This window comes from Stegodyphus dumicola, chromosome X1 (assembly GCF_044657685.1).
Source record: "Stegodyphus dumicola isolate Sdum_Otavi_A_Nest chromosome X1, ASM4465768v1".
In the NCBI taxonomy this organism is placed as follows: Eukaryota; Metazoa; Arthropoda; class Arachnida; order Araneae; family Eresidae; genus Stegodyphus; species Stegodyphus dumicola.
In genome coordinates, this window is record NC_140780.1 from 179,568,246 (window position 1) to 179,588,684 (window position 20,439).

General features: G+C 31.4%; 1 protein-coding gene across 2 annotated transcripts in view; it reads right to left on the reverse strand.

Annotated features, from left to right (window-relative positions):
* The window catches only part of LOC118183098 (arginine kinase Lit v 2-like), an 85,047-nt gene that overhangs the window by 43,795 nt on the left and 20,813 nt on the right, over positions 1–20,439 (reverse strand). For both annotated transcript variants that reach the window (XM_085807667.1, XM_085807666.1), the window contains exon 2: positions 11,176–11,369. In XM_085807667.1, the coding sequence (XP_085663793.1) occupies positions 11,176–11,369 (194 nt within the window). The remainder of the gene's footprint in view (positions 1–11,175; positions 11,370–20,439) is intronic.

Here is a 20,439-nt window from a genome sequence, read left to right on the forward strand (position 1 = left end):
TGGTAACACTAGTTTCTTGTGAACAGAAGTGTCTTGCGTGCTGATTAGGATCTGTACCTAGGCGGCCTCGATATCGGGGGTATAAAATCAGTATTCACAAGACTAGAACCATCGTTCATTCGGTGGTATGTTCAGACTCGGCAGGAACCGTATTGGTACTGTCTTGTCCGCCCCTTGGTTGTGGGGACGCTACATGGTTGACATCTAATTCTGTCTGTGGGGAAACATCCCCTCGTTCGACTCGGAGAGTTTGGAAGGCTTTGAAGATTGCTTGAGGTGGCAAGTGGGCGCATGGTGCCTCGATATAGTATTGTAAATATCCTTCCTCGCTGTCGTCTCCCTGGGAGCGCTTGGATTTCAAAGTGACATCGATTTAACAGCCGGTTTGTCTAATTTGTGATTTATATTGTACTGTGTTCTGATGTTTTGGGATTGGCAGCCCCGAGATGCTGGCGCCTTCGTTGTATCATCTTAGGGAAGAAGATGTGGAATGCGAGTTACTGTGCGTATCAGTCAAAATGGTTATGTTATGGCTCGTCGGGTTGACCGATAGGTTAGCGGCCACTTGGATCGCTTCTGAAAAGGAGAAATTAATCGTGAAAGGGGGCAACCCGGGCCTAAGCTCCTGCTTTTGCCGATTGTAATTATACATATGAGTATACATAAAACTGTATGTTAAGAAAATTTTCTTCATAAAATATTAATTTCCATTTCCCCTTAACGTTATTGGAAAATTTAGTTCAAACAGATGTTTAAATATTTTCGTGTTTTATGTATTTCTCAGATGGTCTGCTGAAATTAGAACTTACGCTAGAGTGTTCTATTCTTTTCAAAATTTCAAGCGTGACTTTCAAACCAAAAACCTAACAAATAACATGGTGTGTTTAATTCCTAATTCTTTTCCCAACTGATCAGATCTGAACACTAACATTAACTCTTGAAAAAATTGCTGACACAAGGGAAAGGAAGACTTTCATGTGAATGACTTAGTGACTTTACAGGATTCTTTTGCTGAATGTTAGTTATCAAACTGATGATTATGTAAATCCGCTTTGAACGAAGCGCAGAAGCCTGTGGTTCTTAATGCAGCAAAAATGAATAAGAGACAAGAGATTACTCTCAAGTGGTCTGACTTACAGAATGTATTTAAAATCAGGCAGATGATGCAATGATACACTTTAGAAAAATGCTGTTATTAATTTAAAAAAAAAGAATGAAAACAAATTAAATTCGCCTTCCAATGAAAACTGATCCCAGGAAATTCCAGGGTAGCATGCAAGTGTTTCACCACTGATGCACAGAAATTACGTTCTTTCTTTCCGAGATTTGAAGAGGCAGCTAAAAGATATACATATTTTTTTTTTTTTTTAAATCAGAGTTCATATCTTGCACACATTTTATTTTAAATATGAGTCGAAACAAGATTTATCTTCATGTAGGGGAATATTCTGGTCATTTAAGTTTAAAATTGTTGATATATCTTTCATACTTAACAAACTGGCCCAGGTTCCTTTATACGTATTATATATTTTATTTATTTTATACTCTCTTATAGTTCTTGTGCAATATCGATAAGGAGACTGCCTATGTTCCCGAAGGTTGTACCGTATACCGAATCGCCTTCATATAGATCTACTTTGATAAAGAATCAAATATATTATCGCTGATTTATCATTTATTACTAAAATTTGAAATAAAAAAAGATTTCTTTTATTTCAGATATTATTTGGCTATCTTAATCTTAAAATTGTTAATGTTGCCTGGAACCATTCACAACATAGATAAAGGCGTATGAAACATGTTGCAAAAGTCTAATTCTGAAGGACATATGCCGCGTCATATTTTTATGAATAATAAATTCTCTAAAAAACCCTCTAAAATAATGGAATCTTATTATCTTTATTGCAGTGAACTTTATGATTTTGAGAACGAAAAAAGATAAGAATGCTGAATGTACATGCCTAATACTAAGACCAAAATTTATCATAGAAAGTATAAGAAATTTGTCTTGTTTATTAAAAAATAGAAATTTTCCAATAATGTTTAAAATCATAAGAGAGAAATTGATTTTAGTCAATTATTACCTTATAATGTCGTGTAACTTTGCTTATTAAAATGATATATTGCTTAAAAGAAAACAGCTTCTTAACTATCATACGGAACATCGGAACATCTAAAGTTTTACGCAAAAGGCATTTTAGCACGACTTAGGAAGCGTGATTCTTTCTACGACAAAAAAGTACTTCCATATTGATTTCTTTATCCCTGTCGATTAAACACTGCTGAGCTATTCTTAACTTTGGGATTTCGTGTATACACTACACGCAACACAACAGCCCAGTTATTTTCCTGCTATTGATACCTAAGGATTAATTACAGAATATTCTGTAATTACTCTATTAATTACAGAAGTCAATTTTTGTTTTACTAAACTATAATTTTTTATATCTATGATTTTTCTGACCGATATACTTAACGATACCTGACTAAGAATTCTTCATTTAAATTAGTTTTCGTTTATCGCTCTAAGATTATACTTTGCTCTATAATATGGTTCCAGCAGCTGGGAATCCATTTTCATCGTATGCCCCACCTATGAAATGGGGATCTTATGGGAGATAAAACTAAGCATGTAATGAATAATTAGGCTTTTATTTCAATTCAAAAATGGCTTTCTAAAGTACTTTATAATCAATAAGTAGACACGATGATCCACTCATTTTCAAACGAAACAATATGTTAACTTAAGAACTGTACATTTTTTGAATTATTTTTGTTACATAATTCTATGTTCCATTTTGTCTGCATTTACGCAACATGTATAAATATACATTGTAGATAATTTGACATGTGAATTTCAATTATCATATATTCTGAGATAATTCACTTTATTTATAAAATTTCATTCCACTTATTTTATTTTTGTTAAATTATAAGCACCAATATAATCAATTCATTTGCACTAGGTACAGATACGGTTAGTTGAGCATTAGATTTGGGCCAATATGTAAAAATATTATTACAGATTATATTGATAACTATATTGATAATTATATTGATAATTGATTGATAATTTGATTGATGCATCTTTCGGAAAGCTGTTTTGAAAATGATGAGTCAAAATTTTAAAATACTGGTAAATTTTATGAAACGATGCTGAAAACTGCGCTCTTTGACTCAGAAAGTATATTAACTGATTTTTAAATCAGTTTTACTGCCGAAGTTGAGAACAGCAATTTCGCTAAAGGGTGGAGCTGTAAGGGGCTAAAAACAGAGAAATATCTTGAAAAATTAATACTGTAAATAATGAAGACTTCATGCTTATGTCGTTAGCGCTAGGGTTTAGTAATGTTCAACAGTCTTGTGTCAAAAGTTGTTCAACAAAATTTACAGTGAAATAAGGCAGTTTTGAATTTGATTCACATTAATTTATAATCATGATACCGATAGATATTTCCAGACTACGTAGATAAAGAATAAATATGGTTACATATAACTGAGCAACAGAAGTTTCTCGCAGGCTTAATTAAGTCTAAACTGGAAAACTCTTTAAGAAGCTAAGAAATGCTAGAAAAATAAAGTAGCATATCTTTATCCCATTTAATTTGAATGCCTATAATTAGAAGGAAAAATATGAGAATAAACGAATCATTAATTTTATGTAAAGCTGCACATGTGCTTCTAACAAAGAAGATCTTTGGTTCTATTTCCTGCTAAAACAAAGGACTACAGGACACACTCATACCACATTATTGATGCTCAAGTACAGCGCAGGTAAAATTTCTTCGTTACATTATAATTCTGCGCTGCTCAACTTTGAGTAAAATTAGAAGAAATATTGAATTTATCTCTTTTTTGTACGATCTGAATAGAAATCATTGCTTAATAGTAATTTAGTTTAGGCTTAGGATGTATATTATGGTAAACCACTCGCGGCCTTTCTACCTTAAGACGAATTTCTATACATCCCACTAACTAGCTAACTAGTAAATTGGGCCATAAGCATATTGTACATCAGAAACGCCCCAGCAAATTTTATCGTAAAGATATTATACATGGCAAAACTCATCAACATCTCATACAGCTAGATCCTTCAGCTGCCAAGCTTCAAACCTCGGACGAACTTCTAAGAGATGAATGATCTTATCCATTCGGGCGCTGTATATTTTTCCCTAAGAAATGAAGTGAGGGGCTGGAAAAAATGTCCTTTGGAATCTATTAATCTCTAAATGCTATAAAAATGTATGTACTACATTTACTTAATTATATTACCATTCCTGCTGTAATGAGAGTAAAAGGAAGTAATGAAACACAAGTTGAAATTTTTAGATCTGTACAGCAATTAAGATAATAGAACGTGATATTAAAGCCTATTAATGAATAGATTTACCTGCAAAATAAATATTTCCTGAATTGGAATATTAACTAACTGGTGCCGCATTACTCGAAATGTTTACATAATCCAAATAAAATTGCTTTGACTTATTTACATTTCACAAATAACCATTTTGAAAACAAAATTTAATAACATGATTTAAGCATTTTTAGAGTAATTACTTCCTGTTTTCAAAATTTTGAACTCCCTATACATTTTTTTCCCTTTACACTTGAGTAATTATGGTCTGTTAGATGTTTATTTCAGTTTCATGAACAGAAAAAAAAAAAAAAAAAACTGTCCCTGACATGAATGAGTCAACTTTCTTCAAAAACATTAACCATTTCATTTCCATGAACTTTCTATACTATCAGCACAACAGAACTGTAATCATGGAGTCCCCCCCCCCCAAAAAAAAATGCTCAAGTTTCATTCGAAACTGTGCATCAAACACAAATATCGCTCTAAACCCGCCCTAAAATCGAATACCAAGTTCGATCTGTTTACCTGTTATGCGTTTCCTGGGCAACAAGAATCTTATGAGTGCATAATAAATTTATGCTGAGCACGTATTCCAGCATTCTGTAAGCAGAATTACTGTAGTTCATTTAGAAAGTTACATATTTCAATAAAAGTGCTTTTGGACATACTATTTAAAATTTTTGAAAAATTTATATATTTTTTGTACAATGCAAAGATATTTGTAAACAGAAAATTTTATTATCGCTGACAGATAACGTTAAAAATTATCAAGGACTGTTCTCATACGAATATGAACTTAAAAGAATATAAACTACACCAAAAATGAAGACCTAGCTTTATTGTCGTAAATAACAGAAGAAAAGAAGTAAGTCGTAATGGAATGTCGTTCGAATATGCTGTGCATATCAGCACGAAGTGGACATCTCAGTTAGTTCAAGCAGTTTTCGGTCGTAATATTTAGCAAAAATGTAAGGTATATTTTAGTTTTATAACAGTTAGTTTTAATTTTAAAACCTTTCCTTTAAATTCTTATTTTCCACTTACAGCTCCCTACCAGAATGAGTTTTTAGTATTGCGTTAAATGCAAATGAGAAAGAGAACAGTATTTGAGGCAAACTCAACTGACTTCGCCAGAGAGTGTGTGTGTGTGTGTGATTATGGCAAAGCCTCGAGGGCTATCTGTCTAAGGGGAGGGATGCCTTCGTGGAAGACTTTCTAAGGAAAACTGGCTCGTATACACGTTACACGTGGGGAAAACAACGAAAACGCCCATGCAGCCAGCCCGTTCGCGGGATTCTCACCTCGGACGGAACTACCAGTGTTCAGCGACTTTACCGCTCGGCCGCTGGTGGGCCCTTCGCCAGAGAGAGTGAGGATTCCCGAGTAGGCACGTTTGCCTTTGAGCTACGTCGTCTCTCTAAGCTATTATTACGCTCGGCAGTATAACGTGCCCTTTGATAGTTCGCTAGCTAATTTAATATTTTCCATCTAATTTAGAACTGTGTTAGCTTCGGCTAAATTTCTTTCGTTAGCCATTAGTTAAATCTTATTTCTTACATTTTGAGTTTAAGCCCAAGTGGAGGCTTTTCTGTACGCCCCAAGAAAGAGTGAGTGAAATAAAAGGTAATTAACCCTTCCTGAGTTTACGTTTCTGTTCTTGACTTAAGCGATTCTCCGCTAAGCAGTTCACTAGGTTGCTCGACATTTAATTTAACAGAGTACAGGTGAAGAACTCTATAAAATAAAAACCTGCTTAGCTTAAAAAAATGATAATTGTTTCTCTGAGAAAAAGCGATTTGACTCTTAAAATCGAAGCATTTCAGTTAAGTAGAATTCCTTTGAAAAATAAGTAAGATAAAAACAATAAGGATGCATACCAACTGATATCACTTACACAGTAGTAGAAAAGAAAGTCCAAAGAAAAATTTTGTCACACACTTTTTCTACTGTAAATTTAATATGAACGAATTAATAAACAAGTTTTAACGCCCTTAGGTTGAAGCTTAAATTTCAGAGTTAGCCTTCTAGTGGAAAGTATAGGGTTACATTCAATCTGTCTAAGTTGTTAGGGCGAAAGATTTAAAAAAAAAAAAAAAAAAAAAAAAAAAAAAAAAAAACCAACTTTCGTGAGATTCTGTGCACGTTTAACAGTAAATAAAATTTTACAGTGCTAGAATTTCTACGCTATGCATATTAACAGAAAACTGACATTGCAGCTAGTTTGTTTATTGGAATCTATTGCTCTGATAAATGATGGCTCATATTATTTTCGTCTTCATTAATAAACAGTAGCATTGCATATTTTTGCACTGCCAAACACTATCACAGGAGAGTGCATTGGACTATTATAGTAGTAATTTTCTAGGACATTGCTTAAGTATATTTTATACAGTTCCTCCTCAATTCTAGAAGCACATAAACCAATTTTGATATTTTCCAGATATTTCTTAAAGCTTTTAAAAATAAAGTAAAATATTACAGAGCTTGAAGATAATGCATGCATTACCGCTTTACTTTATCAAAATAATAAATTATTATAAGCATGAAAATCGTTACAAACGCATTGAAATTTGGGAAACGTTAGCAGGACCAGCGAGATAAAGTAAAATATGTGTAGCGTCTGAATAACATTTACTTTCGCATTAAAAAAAAAGAAGGCACATAGACATAGATAAAGATCTTGAAGATCTTTCCCTCTTGAAAATCTAATCTCTTTAACACCTTTATATACAATCTTAACCACTTCTTGCTTATATATTACATATATACTTAAAAAACTATCTCAATAATTTATATTGGCGATCCAATAGCAGTAGAAAAAAGAATTTGACCTATTACAAAACGTTGTCCAGTTATAGTGCTGCTGTTGCACTTTTCATAATCTTCCAATGTTGTCGATCTTAAGTAGATTACAGGGTATGTGTTTACTGATCTTACAGATGATTACATCAGTCAGATTGCAATTATTAAATCATACTAAACATTTTATTTAACTAGAATAACATGTAATATTCGATGATTATTTTTACTGAATTAAAAATTATACAAAGCTCCATTTTAATAAAATATGCACTTTTAATTTGTTAATTCTTTGCTAATAGAATAACATACTAAGAATAATTTACAATAATTTCTATTCCATACATCCATAAAAATACGTTGCATATACATCATGGAAAAACAAGCTAAAAATATAGTTTTAATTTAAATACTCAGATGAAAATTATTCATTAATTTTCAGTATTTTTGTTGTGCCTTTGTACACCCATCCAAACCAGGACCTCTCGAATACGCGACGAGTGTGCTACCATTACACCAAGAAGACATGCTGGAAGGCGGCAGACAGTACCTTATATTTTGTTACATATAAAATGAAAAATGTAATTTAGGGGTAGATTTAACATGAAATATTTCTTTTAGGTCCTTCGATTCCACTAGATACGTTCGAGAAAAATTCATTTCAAATGCAGTAGACAAAGGATTAACGACATCAGCTCTATACTTTCAGGATGTTTTTTCCCATCCTGACATCAGAATTTAACCTACAAGCCATAGTATAGCATTAGTTGTCCTAATTTTCTATAATTCATCTGTGTTGTTAAGACAACATGTTTAAGTGTTCAGCAAATACAGTTCTTTAAAAACGAAGCTACAGAAATGGATATTTTTTAAAGAACAATTCTAAATTAAGAAGCGAAAGAGGGGATAGCGAAAGGAGTTTCGTGTACATGAGACAAGAATTTCAATAATCCCAAAGCATGAGAAAATGCTTATTATCCATTTCTTATTTCGAAGGCGGAAGATTATAGTAAAAACAATTTTAAAATGATTAAAACTGGAAATAAAAGTTGGAATTATAAGAAAGTCATACAAATGATCGATAACACACAACTCTTAAACTGCCGATCATAAAGCTAAAATTTTACGTTGAACTACCAGTTATTTTAATTTATAATTTAATTGCCTTTAAACTGCTGTTACAGTCTTACTGTAGCGTATTCTTTTGGTTTTAAATAGCCTTGTTTGATAAAGCCTGAAGGAAAATTTCATTATTTCACTTGACATTAAGCGACAATCGAAAACAATGCGATAAAAAGGTGGAATAAAGTATGATAATTCGAGCAAGTAAAAAATTGCCCAAATACGAAAATGCAGATATTAAATTATGCACAGAAATTTAATCAAAATATGCTTTTCTTATTTCTCGTACTTTAAAATTCTAAGCTGAGAATTAGCTGCATATATTATAAACCATGAATATTTAGTCTTATATTATGCAATAAATAACGGGCGTAAAATCACTGAAAGCTTATAATCGATGGGAAAATATTTCTCAGTGTTTGTTTCTAACATGTTCTGAAACTGATTAAAAAAAAAAAAAAAAATCCTTCGCTTTTTGATGGAGCACACCCAGCGGAATGGATTCAAGGATCCTCCCACCCCTCTTTTCTTACCACCAAACGACGACTTTCGGCTCGCCAGTATTTTAAATGCCACCATGTCGCACAGACAGTATACAGCTATAAATATGTATGCCTTCCTGCTAACCACTATACAATGTGAGAAGTCCAAATTACAACAGAACACTTACAGGAGTAAGCGTTTGAAAATGCACGAAGTAGTAATATTTGTTTATAAAATACATGATGGAATTTACTTGAATAAATGAAGACCTTATAATAAAAATTCCAAAATGCAAATGCAGTGAAATTAAGAATTTGTTTAATACTTCAACCGTCAAATTAGTGTTCAATATAAAATTTCTATACATTATTCCCCTCCCATTTGCTGCATCTTTTGAGCACGAATTGTTTCAGTTTGTTTCTCCCATCAAAATTTCACTGGAATTCAAAGAATTGAATAGAAAATTCTAAAACTGTTCAACATATATCAGATCGTTAAAATTAGAAAAGTTCTCACATATAACGCATGTTTAACGGAAATCATTTATCCCCCCCCTGTTCTAAAGAACAAGCATGAGAATTAGTTTACAGTTCAAACTTAAAAGCGCAAATAATATATATATATATATATATATATATATATATAATTAAAATAAGGAAAATTTGAAATACTTTGAACTTAATCTGGAAAAAAGCAAAAAAATATGCGTTATCATAATTAAAATTTGGTATTGTTTATTTTCTATATCAGAACTTATAAAATAAAGATTAGAGCTTATTCTGAATCCTCCTTAAATTTAAATCCACATCCTTAAAACACAGTGAGTGTCAAAAACGTGGTAGCTGGCGACCTTCCATGATTGACCTTCATTCGTTCTTCCTGACACAATTCCGTTCCGGTTAAAAACATGCTTCAACTCCTTGACAAAAGGAAACAACCCCTTGCAAATCTAAACCCCCAAGCAGGACTACCAGCGAATCACAGTTTGGTCTCACCCCTAAAGCTAATCATCTGTGGAGGGGCACAAAATGCTTAAAACTTCAGTCAATTTTTTCTTTTTTTAAGCTTTTCGAAAGTTATTTTTAATGTCGCTAAGTTTTATTTCATTTCAAGCTTTTTTCAAACGGATTTTTTTTTTTTTTTTTTTTTTTTTTTTTTTTAATATCTAAACCTAAAATAAAATTTCTTCAAAACATAGTACCAGGGTTGCTTTAATTTCGATGTAATAATTATTCTAAGAACCAAACGCTTACATCTCAGTCAAAGAAAAATACGTATCTAAATATTTCAAAATAAAAAATAAATTATATTTTGTAAAGTAAATTAGCTAAGAAATAATTTATTTCCTATTTCTGCATTCTGAAATTAGTTGATGTGAAAATAGGCAAGAAGAAACATTATAGTGCCGTAGATACGCAAAATTTCCTTTCTCTTGAAAAAGAGTTACCCATGTCAGTGGCTCTTGAAATCAAATGAGTTTATAATATTAAATTTGGTGAGCTGAATGGTTTTCTTGTTCATGGAGGAGGAAATTTTTTATTGACATGTGCCGTTTATATAATTCGTTCCATATTTTAAGCGGAATTAATTTACTATTTAGTACCTATTCATTGTTAATTAGCACTCAGTTAAATATATTAATATTGCAATTTCCTTTCGAGAATGTTTGAAAAATATGCATTACTTCTGCATATTTTGTTACTAAACTTACTTTTAAATTTGATATGAAGTTTTATTTCATAAAGTATTCGAAAAAATTGGAATTCTTCGTCTTAACTTCGCGAATTTGCTAAACTTGAAAACAGACAAGTCATCACATAACAGGAGGGAATGACACGTTGAAGCTCAGAGATAAGATACTCATCGCTTTCAAAAAATAAAATTTCGTTTTAAAATAAAACTTGCATTTAAAATCTGTATAAAAACTAAACAAACATATATCTGTGCACACATAAATATTGCATTTATACGTTTCGCATCTCACATGAATTCAGATTTATCAAACTAGCTTACGAAAGAAAATGCAAAGTGCTTGCTCTCAGTTTGCTAATCAGGTGCATGTATTCAGCAAAATGAGACATTGCCCTGTCCATTGTTTCTCGAGAATAATATGCGTATGTTCGTAACAAAGAGATTAAAATAACTTCTTGAAATTGTTTACGTAGTAAGTAGATCTGCATTAAAAGAAATGATAATTTTTAAGATGGATGCATTATAACATATTTCAACGATGTAAACTAAAGGATGAGAAAATATGTACATACATTTTAACTGTTTACTACCGTTTTGGGGATTTCAAGCTACATAAATATACTTTACTCGGTAACGAGGAATTGATATTTCTTCTTTGCTACAGGAATAGTTTTATATTTGAAATACTGTATATAAAAATATAGTTAAAAACCAATCGTTACCTGATTGTATAACATCAAGCAGAGTTGCACCCATGGCAGTCTTCTTGTGTTTTAATTTGTCGAAGATCTCCTTCGTCAAATGCTTCTTCAATAAAGATTTGCAATCTTTTGCATCCTGAAGTTTACGAAAGCCGGCTTCTAATTTTTCAAGAACTGCCTGATCAACCATTTTTGATGATGTCGTGATGCCGCTTCTGTAAGAAAAAAGAAGTAAAAAGTGACTTCGATGGAGACGATCAGTTGAAAGAAACCCCGATGGGAAGTGTCAGCCCTCTATAGTACTTTCGGACCTCTCGTTTCAAGCACTCAACTGTGAGTACAGTACGTAGCAAAATTCTACGAATCTAGCTCTATGATACTTTGTACCTTAGATAGAAGAAGAATCAAGTGAACCCTATTGGATGAGTGACCACGACGGCGCATGCTCACAAGCGGAAGTTGGGTGTCGAGGGAAGATGAAGGGGATGGTGACATTATCGATTACTTATTTACTCCTCAGAGGAAGTTTATATTACGCTTTTCGGAAGCAACCAATTCCTTTCATGGAAAAACTGCTAAGCAAATTAATTTTAAAGAATTGTGCTATTGTACAGAAAAGCAAGAAGCAGTGACGTATTTTGTTTATATGATTATATCACGAATGCCTGATTAGATAGACAAATTGCCTTCAGTGAGTGGCGTGTGCAAGATTTTTCCTGCGGTGGAAATTTAAAATTGTCTTACTTACTCCAAAATACTTATCATCTATTAAGTAGCTATTTTTAGCATCTCCTTCAAGATAAAAAGGATGCATTATTTTATTAATACTTTATTTGAGTTTAAAAGAATATTTAATTATGATAAAAAACAAAAATAAAATGTAAAGAGATACTGATAATTAATTTTTTTAGGAAAGAAGTATTAGAGATTCTCAATAATTGAATTTATCTACTTATTATGCGTCAACATAGTGTCTTTATTTAAAATTTTTAAATAACGTGATTTTTCATTTATATAATTGCAGAATTCCAATTAAAAAGAAAGATGAGAAATTAAATTCACAGGAAAAAAATTCAGTGCATTTAGAATAGAATTCAAGTGTGAATTCTTGGTTAATAACAGAAAGTATGGAATTGAAAATTCTATTAAATGGATTAAGGAAAATGAGATTAAGCGATTAATTATTGAGAAAATTTGAAAGGAATGAAATCTGTTTCCTAGTGCTTTGAATTAAGATCTGCAGTGTTATTTTGCTTGTTTAAGAATATCTCTGCAAAACAGCATTAATCTACAAATTAAACGGTTCAATATTTTATCTATCTGTGAGCAATTTTTGTCAATAGACGCGTTATGTAGTATCGGCATTGGATACCTCGAGTATTTAAATACTGTAACGGAACTGTGCTGATCTGAAAGGAAGTAATTGGAAAATTTATTGTTCTCGATCCTGCTGTACAAATGTTTTCTTCAAACATACTGCTCTATTTTTTAATGCGTTAGATGATTAATGAATTTGTTAACATGGAATGAAAACGAAAAAAACATTTTAGAATATAATGCTAAAATTTCTGCTAAAATGTAATGAATTAAAATAACTAAAAAAGGTTAATATTTCTATGGAGAGATTAAAGAATACCTATCAAATAAAATATGAACAGGTAATAAATTTAAACGGCCTTTATGCTCAGAATAGATAATTTATGGTTTATTGAAATTTTAAACTGGTTCATGGTGAAAATTTGTATGCTTATATTTGTATGCTAATATTTGTCTACATTTTGTCACATAGATTTGTAACAGACACCGCACGTAATTCTTATCGTAATATTATTTAGTAGAAAATCAATGTGTATTTTAATGTTTCCCCCCACCACTTCAGATAAGTTATCATTATATATGTGATTTACGACTTTTAAAGGGAATATTAAATTGAGGAGCATAATTTGTAATTCTCACTATTGTAATTTTTACTTTTTGTTAGTTGTTTATTTTTACAGTTGTACACTATACTTGTAGAGCGATTAAGTTTCTATGAGAGCAAGAAATATGAAAAATCAGTTATAACCCTCGCCGGGATTCAAGCCCCGAATCATGTGTTAACCAGCTGAACGGACTACCAATCATACAATAAAGGCATACAGTACGGAAGCCGAAAATTTACTGTGTAATCACATGAGTATTTTCGACAGTCAGCACAGATTTTACTAACGACAAAGTTGCTGCATGTTTCTACAATTTTGACGAAAGTTCTGTTTCGATATTCTCGGTTACTTTTTCTAATGCTGATGATTTCATCACGAACTTTTCCGCACAAAAAGCGAGATTTTCAGCTTTACATTTTTAGAAGGCAGTTTCGATCGAGCATTTTTTTACTAAGTACTTATCTTCAATGCTTGCTTTTTACTTCTTTTGAGTTTACTGCTCTTTTCAGGTCAAATTTTTACTGCTTTCACAGGATTTTCAAATATATATATATATATATATATATATATATATATATATATATATATTTTTTTTTTTTTTTCAGTTTTGCCTGGCAAAACTGGAAAAAAAAAATTTATTCTGTGCTAGTACTTGTCTTAGTTTCTTACTTTTAATCTTAAACTCTACAGTCATCAGCTGCAATTACAAAATTTTCTATATGGTAAGAGTGACTTCTAACTAATATATTTCGAAATACATTTCACATATTTTCTTTTAATTTATTATTTTTTTCCCTACGCGTGTGCAAAATCTTCTATTCAGTTTTAAACGTATTGCAGAGTCATTAGGTTACTCTGAAGCGGGAGATGTGAAAAATGTGCAATGCCCTCGCCCGGACTCGATCCTGGACCTCTCGAGTATGCGCCGAGTGTGCCACCGTTACACCACGAGGCCATGCTGGAAGGAGGGAGAAAATACCTTATAATATAATGCATGAGTGCAAACGGATATAACTTTAAAAATATATGCAACTTACAGTTTGATTACAACATTTATCGAGATAGACGATTTTTTTTTCCTTCTTGTCATTGTATCCTTTGAGAGATCCTTTAGCATGGAGACATTGCCAGTCATTTAGTAGCACGGTAGATAATTGTGGAAATGGCAAGATAGTGAATTTTTCAAGACAACTTTTATCCTTTAGAACAAAGGTTCTGAAACCGGAGGTTGGGGGGAAATTTCCTCTAATGAGGAAAATTCATAGTTTCAGGGGGTGGAATGCCGTCAGTCTTTTATTTAGCTGTGAATCATTTAGTTTTATTTTATAAGTATAAGAAAGTACTTTTATTCAAGTTTTGGTATGTATCAGCATTTTCTCTACATTTTTGTTTAATTTATAAAACACATTAAAATATAATCTAAATTTAAATAAATGCATATGAATTTTTCGAGTTTAGTAAAGGAAGTGGAATTATTGTCCAGCAATTATGAAAGCTCCGCTTAGAGTAAAAAAGGTTGAGAACCGCTACTGCAGAAGCAATTCAAAGACTTTGAAACTGTTGCCAGGAGGTCGGGACAAGGTGACAGGAAAAAGGGAACGGGAAAAAAAAATTACTTCTCCCCAGATAGGTTTGTGTCTGTGACTGCTCATCGCAACATATATATTTTAAGAACTTCAAAAACGATTAAACTTTATGTTTAAGAATCTTGAGAATCTTGAGGAACATTTAATTATTACTCACGAATGCAATAAAGCATACTAATACTTACATTTAATGAACAGCAAGCATGGATTAAATTTGATGGGTGAAGCAATATCACTTACAGCAGAAACAGAACTGAATGTAACATCTAATTCGCTTTAACATACACCGTACTACTACTACTAACCCTACTACTAACCTGCAATTATTTATGGGTCTGGGCAGACATGTTGTCACATCTTTTGTTTTTCTACTCAGCTTAGTGTTGGAGATCTAAAACATCAGGGCAACCTGCCTTTCTCTAGCAGTATTTTAAGAAAAGAAAAAAAAAAAAAAAAAAAAAACTGCATTCAGTTTTAGTTTATTGTTTAGAAGAAAAGTTTTCCTGCTACAAATCATACTTTTTATTAGTTCCAACTACATTTCAAATTGAAGCGCATTTTATAAATGAGATTTACAGTGGTTTGTTAAAGTGGACGTGACCTTGGGTGCGTAGACAACAGACAGTTTTGACACGTCATATCTTTGTGAAAAGAAGAAGGGGGGAAAGTAAATGAAGAGAATCAGAAAGAGAGTTTGTTGAACATTTTGAATCCTACATCTGAAATGTTTGAGCTCTTAAAAATCGCACGATCGAATCCCCGAGAATGAAACTTTTAATTTTAACAATTTAAAAATTGACAGCCATTATACGAGTGCAGTGAAATTTTTATTTATTGGACTAGTTCAATTTTGAAAAAAAAACCATTCAGTATATTTCATGAATATTAAGATTACTATTCTTGGCGCAATAGTTCGACACTTTTAAAACAAGGCAAATATATTAGTTTATATTTTGTGCTGAAATGCTATTTTAGGCCCATTATCTTATTATTTCTAATTAGGATACCTTTTATGATATATTAATATAAGATATCCCTTTCATATTACATGTAAGAGGAACAGACAGATCATAAATAATAAGACAGTACATAAATAAATAAAGATGAAAAAAGAAACAAATGGAGATAAGGTATTCAACAGTACAGTTATATAGCTAATTGAAGTATAAAAACAAAATATAGAAATAAATAAATAACTTATATTTTAGCATAAAAAATAGGCACTAATTTTTAAAGAAAGGAAAATAAAAGTTTAAAAGAAAGAGAGAGGGGAAGGGAATGAATCTAAGTTATCAGTAAATCGATAACAATTTTTATTTTAAATATAAAATTATGTTTTAATTATAAACATTCTTATTCAAAATAAATACAAACCAAGCGGCAAAATACGAGTGACTACAGATGTGGAAATAACCAAAAAATTGGTAAATAAATAAACTCAAAAGATCGTCCGCACTCTCAAAATCAGCGCTTTCCTTTGATATCAATAGCAGATTAAATGATTGAGATTTAGTTTCAGAAGTGCTCTTTATTTATTTATTAATCAAAGCTTCTTTTAAAATAATAAACACATCCTAGCTCCCTGCAAGGATGGAAGATAGCCTTTTGTCGGTGTTTGCTTATTCAAAGAGATTTCAGATCGGTGTTGATAAGCTGCTATACACGGACTTAAAATGCTTAAGATAAGGTCAAGAGGTTTTCTCTTCGAACTAATTACTTGTAAAGTTTGTTTGCTCTTTAGGTAAACTACGAAGCAATGAATAAGCAGACCATGAAATTTTCGTAGTTATTTCATAGATGCAATAATTGAGTTTCCTAAACTTGTAACTATAAGATCATCATCCATTTTTATTCTTATTTCGAAAGTTTTTGTATTTTTCAGCGCAGTTTGTCAGTCCAACTGCTGAGAATATGTAAGGTTTTTCTAAATTTTAACAACTTTTTACAAGCATATAGAACTGGTAAGTTTGACATAAGTCTATAAACAGAGAAACTTTTCAACTCTGAAGAGTCAAATAAAATACAGAAAGCCGGAATGACTAAGTAGCATTTCTCTTGCTTATATGAAATTGAAATTTTGTAAGGTAGGGAAGGAGAGAAGAAATTTGACACAGAAGGAGATGTTTATATATATATATAAATATCTCCGTCTGTGATGTTTATATATATATAACATCACAGAAGTTGTTAAAGATATATATATATATGTATATAACAACGTTTGCGAAACAGGGCCCACCAGCGGTCGAGTGGTAAAGTCGATGAACACTGGTAGTGGCGTTTCGTGGTTTTCCCCATGTGTAACGTGTATACGAGCCAGTTTCCCTTAGAAAGTCCTCCACGAAGGCATCCATCCCGTTAGGCAGATAGCCCTCGAGGCTTTGCCATAATCACACACACACACGTTTGCGAACCAGAATATTTAAGTATCACATTGAATAGTGTTGTTAGTTAAATTATATGTTACTTTGCTGAATATTTAGCAAAATTATAACCGGAAAATTTGCAATGAATGTGGAAACTTCAATATATTTCAACATAAAAATAAGGTGGTGTAAGTAATAGAATTTTATTGCTTTTATCTTTAACAAAAGAATAAATGAAATTGTATGATGAAGAATTACTTATAAACAGGAAATGTGCCATCAGTAACGCTTCGTAATTAAAACATAAATACAATAACAAAACCTAAGTTGAAACTTTGCAAAAAATTCTTACAAGTATTAGGAGAGAGATACAGAGTTCCCAATCTAAAAATAAGATTTTTTTAATATCAGTCCTTTTAAAATCAAAATCTTAAAATTTTTTAAACCAAGAATTAACTACCCTGCCTTCTGTTTCACTGTATTTATAATTATAGAAGGGAAGTGTATTCCTGAAATGACATATATAACTAAAATTATATAGACAAGATAGATTATATAAATAAAATTATACAGATTATATAGACAAGCAGTTATTACTTACATATTTGCCAAGACTTTAATAAAGCATATTCCTGCTCATATGTTTTAAAATAAAGATTAGCAAATGTGTAAGGATATACTTGAGCTGATACTTGAACTTAAGTCCTGCAGAATTATTGCTGTGTCTGAAGTAGTATGACAAAAACTTGCGAATCTTTACGCTACTTTTTTATTAAACTGAACTTTTAACATTAAAGGCACGACTTGTGCTAAAAATAAGCTAATTTCATGGCGTTGTAAACTAAACAATAACAGACACTTAAATTTAAACGTTGATAAGTAGTTTAAGACTACACAGTCAAGTAAATAAACCATAAGTTGGCTCAACTAACTTACCGCGCGTAAGTTTAAAACAATCGAATGCAAAAGCGGAGACTTAGAGCTGGCAAAATCTAACAGTGAGACGCGAGTCCCAGAACCTTTCTCTCTCTCTAACGTTCAAAATCGTCAGCTTGAATACACTAAAGCTAAATTTGCATTCTGGTGAGGAATAAGTAAAGAAAAATTTAAAGTAAAGCTCAAAATCATAACAATTTATATAAGAACTTTACAAATATTTACAAATTAATAGTTTAAATAAAAGCTTTAAAACAGCTTTAGGATAGTAATGTAAGGTACTACTTGAGCTTGACAGTTTCAATTTATTGCTTCTTGCATCCACTGTCTATAGCGCAATACAAGAAAACTGCAAGTAATTAACGTAAATATTATTGTAAGACATATTTTTTTAACGAAGACCTTCCGTGCTTCTTATCTGAATCTGGTTGTATTTGCATGTGTGTAAGCCAGGAGCGTAGCCGGTTCTGAATTATAAGAGGGCTCATTTGATGAAATTGAATTTCTGCAAATAAAGCTAATTTTACACTTGATTTTTCTTAATTTACTTTACACTTGAACTTATGTATAGCAGAGTAAAATAACTGATTTTTATTCATACCTTTGTAAAAAAGGAATTTTTGTTAATTTTTAAAAGCTGAAACTAATTTTAATTTAATTTCATAGTTTCAGTGCACTGTAAAATAGAATCTAATCTATTTTCATGTAGATGTTATATCCTTCATACTTATATACCAGTACTAGTATTCTGTATTCAGGTTAGAAATATTGCGCATTAAAACACGTTATATGATATCACTAACATATAGTGTTTACTCTGTACCATATACTCTATGAATGTATTATAGAAGCTAAACATTTGATAACACCGAAGATAATTCTGAGTAACTTCAATTTTTTTTTTATTCACGGGAATTTTAATCTTATTAGTTTAGAACATAATGTGCTACTTGTTGGAAAGCAAAAGTCTCTAATCCGGCACATTCGGGATGCCGGATTATGTAATTGAAATTGTATGATAGCCAAAAAAAATTTTTTTTTTCGCGTTGTTCAGGGTTCAGTTATATTTAATCAGTTTTTGCTTTGAAATCATGAATATTGCCAGCGCTGGAAGTCATTCCAAATGAAGTGCCAATGTCCATTCGTTGCATATATACTACTATTTTACAATAATAGTAATTATTACTATTCCGTAGAATATGAATATTCATTATTTCTAGAATATTACTGTATATTTTTCGGCAAGTTTAACAAATGTATTTAACATTGATGCCAAGCATTTTCTTTTTCTTCGTCAATCTTTATTTCTCTGCTACCTGCGGATTAAACACATTTTAAATTTTGACGTCATCACACAGCTTTTCATCTATTGGTTCATTTTTATCATTTTAATTCCATTCAATACTTTAGTTTTTGAAAGAATCATTAATGGGTTGTTCGAAGGAAGATTTTTAAATGTTTTCAGTGACTTAAGAGTGGTTGGTCATCGGATCATCAATATATTCAACAGAACTTCGTTTGATGATATTTAACTACAATCTTCGTCAAATCTTTTGTAATGTTGTGTTATTTACATGTTTCAAGGAATAGCAGTCTTGGAAAAAAATTATTCAATTCCAATGCTACGATCAGGACTTAGTGAATATTATCCAAATGAATCTGAATCCCTATATATTCTGAAACTAACTGTTTGCTCTTTGATTTAAGAGGAAGGTATGATATAGCAGTATTTTACAATACAAGTTCAGAGGGCGTTATGGTTATGTTGTAAAATTGTTTAAAGGGTTACAGTTTTTGGAAAGGCCAAGCTTCCAGCTTTTAATGAATTTTTAAAGTCAGATATTTCTGTTCAGATCCTTTATGGACATTTTTGTTGAGTTTTGAAAATATTTTTAATAAATAAAGCAAATATTATTTAAGCAGGAAGTTTTAGACTAAATGAAAAGGGTTAAAAGACCTGAAGCAACTGCTCAGCTCTTCCGAACATTGCCGAATGAAATGTTAGCAGCGCCACTGTATGACAAGAATGTGGGTGTAAGGGGTGCCGAGTTATCAGGATTTTACAATATAGGCTGATCCAGAAGTCGCTAGCATCAAACTTTAAAAAATTCTGGAAATTCCAAAATGGATATTAATGGCAAACTGTTTCAATAGATGACATGTCTATACTATTTCAAGTAATATAACATTTAAAATTTCAATTCTATTTGATGCTGTTACTCTAAAAATAGTTTATTTAGTGCAAGTTTGAAATAACTTTGCCCAAGGCAGAACGATATTTTATGGCTGAGCATTACTTCACAATGCATTCTTATGAAAAAGTTGTTGAAGAAAGAGACTTTCGTTTTGGTAAAATGTTCGGTTGAACCGCTGAACTTGACATCATAGAAGAAATAAGGAATAAAATTTTCCAATCACCAATTCTATTAATATATAGATATATATGTAAGAAATATGGTACTGCAATCAAATTTA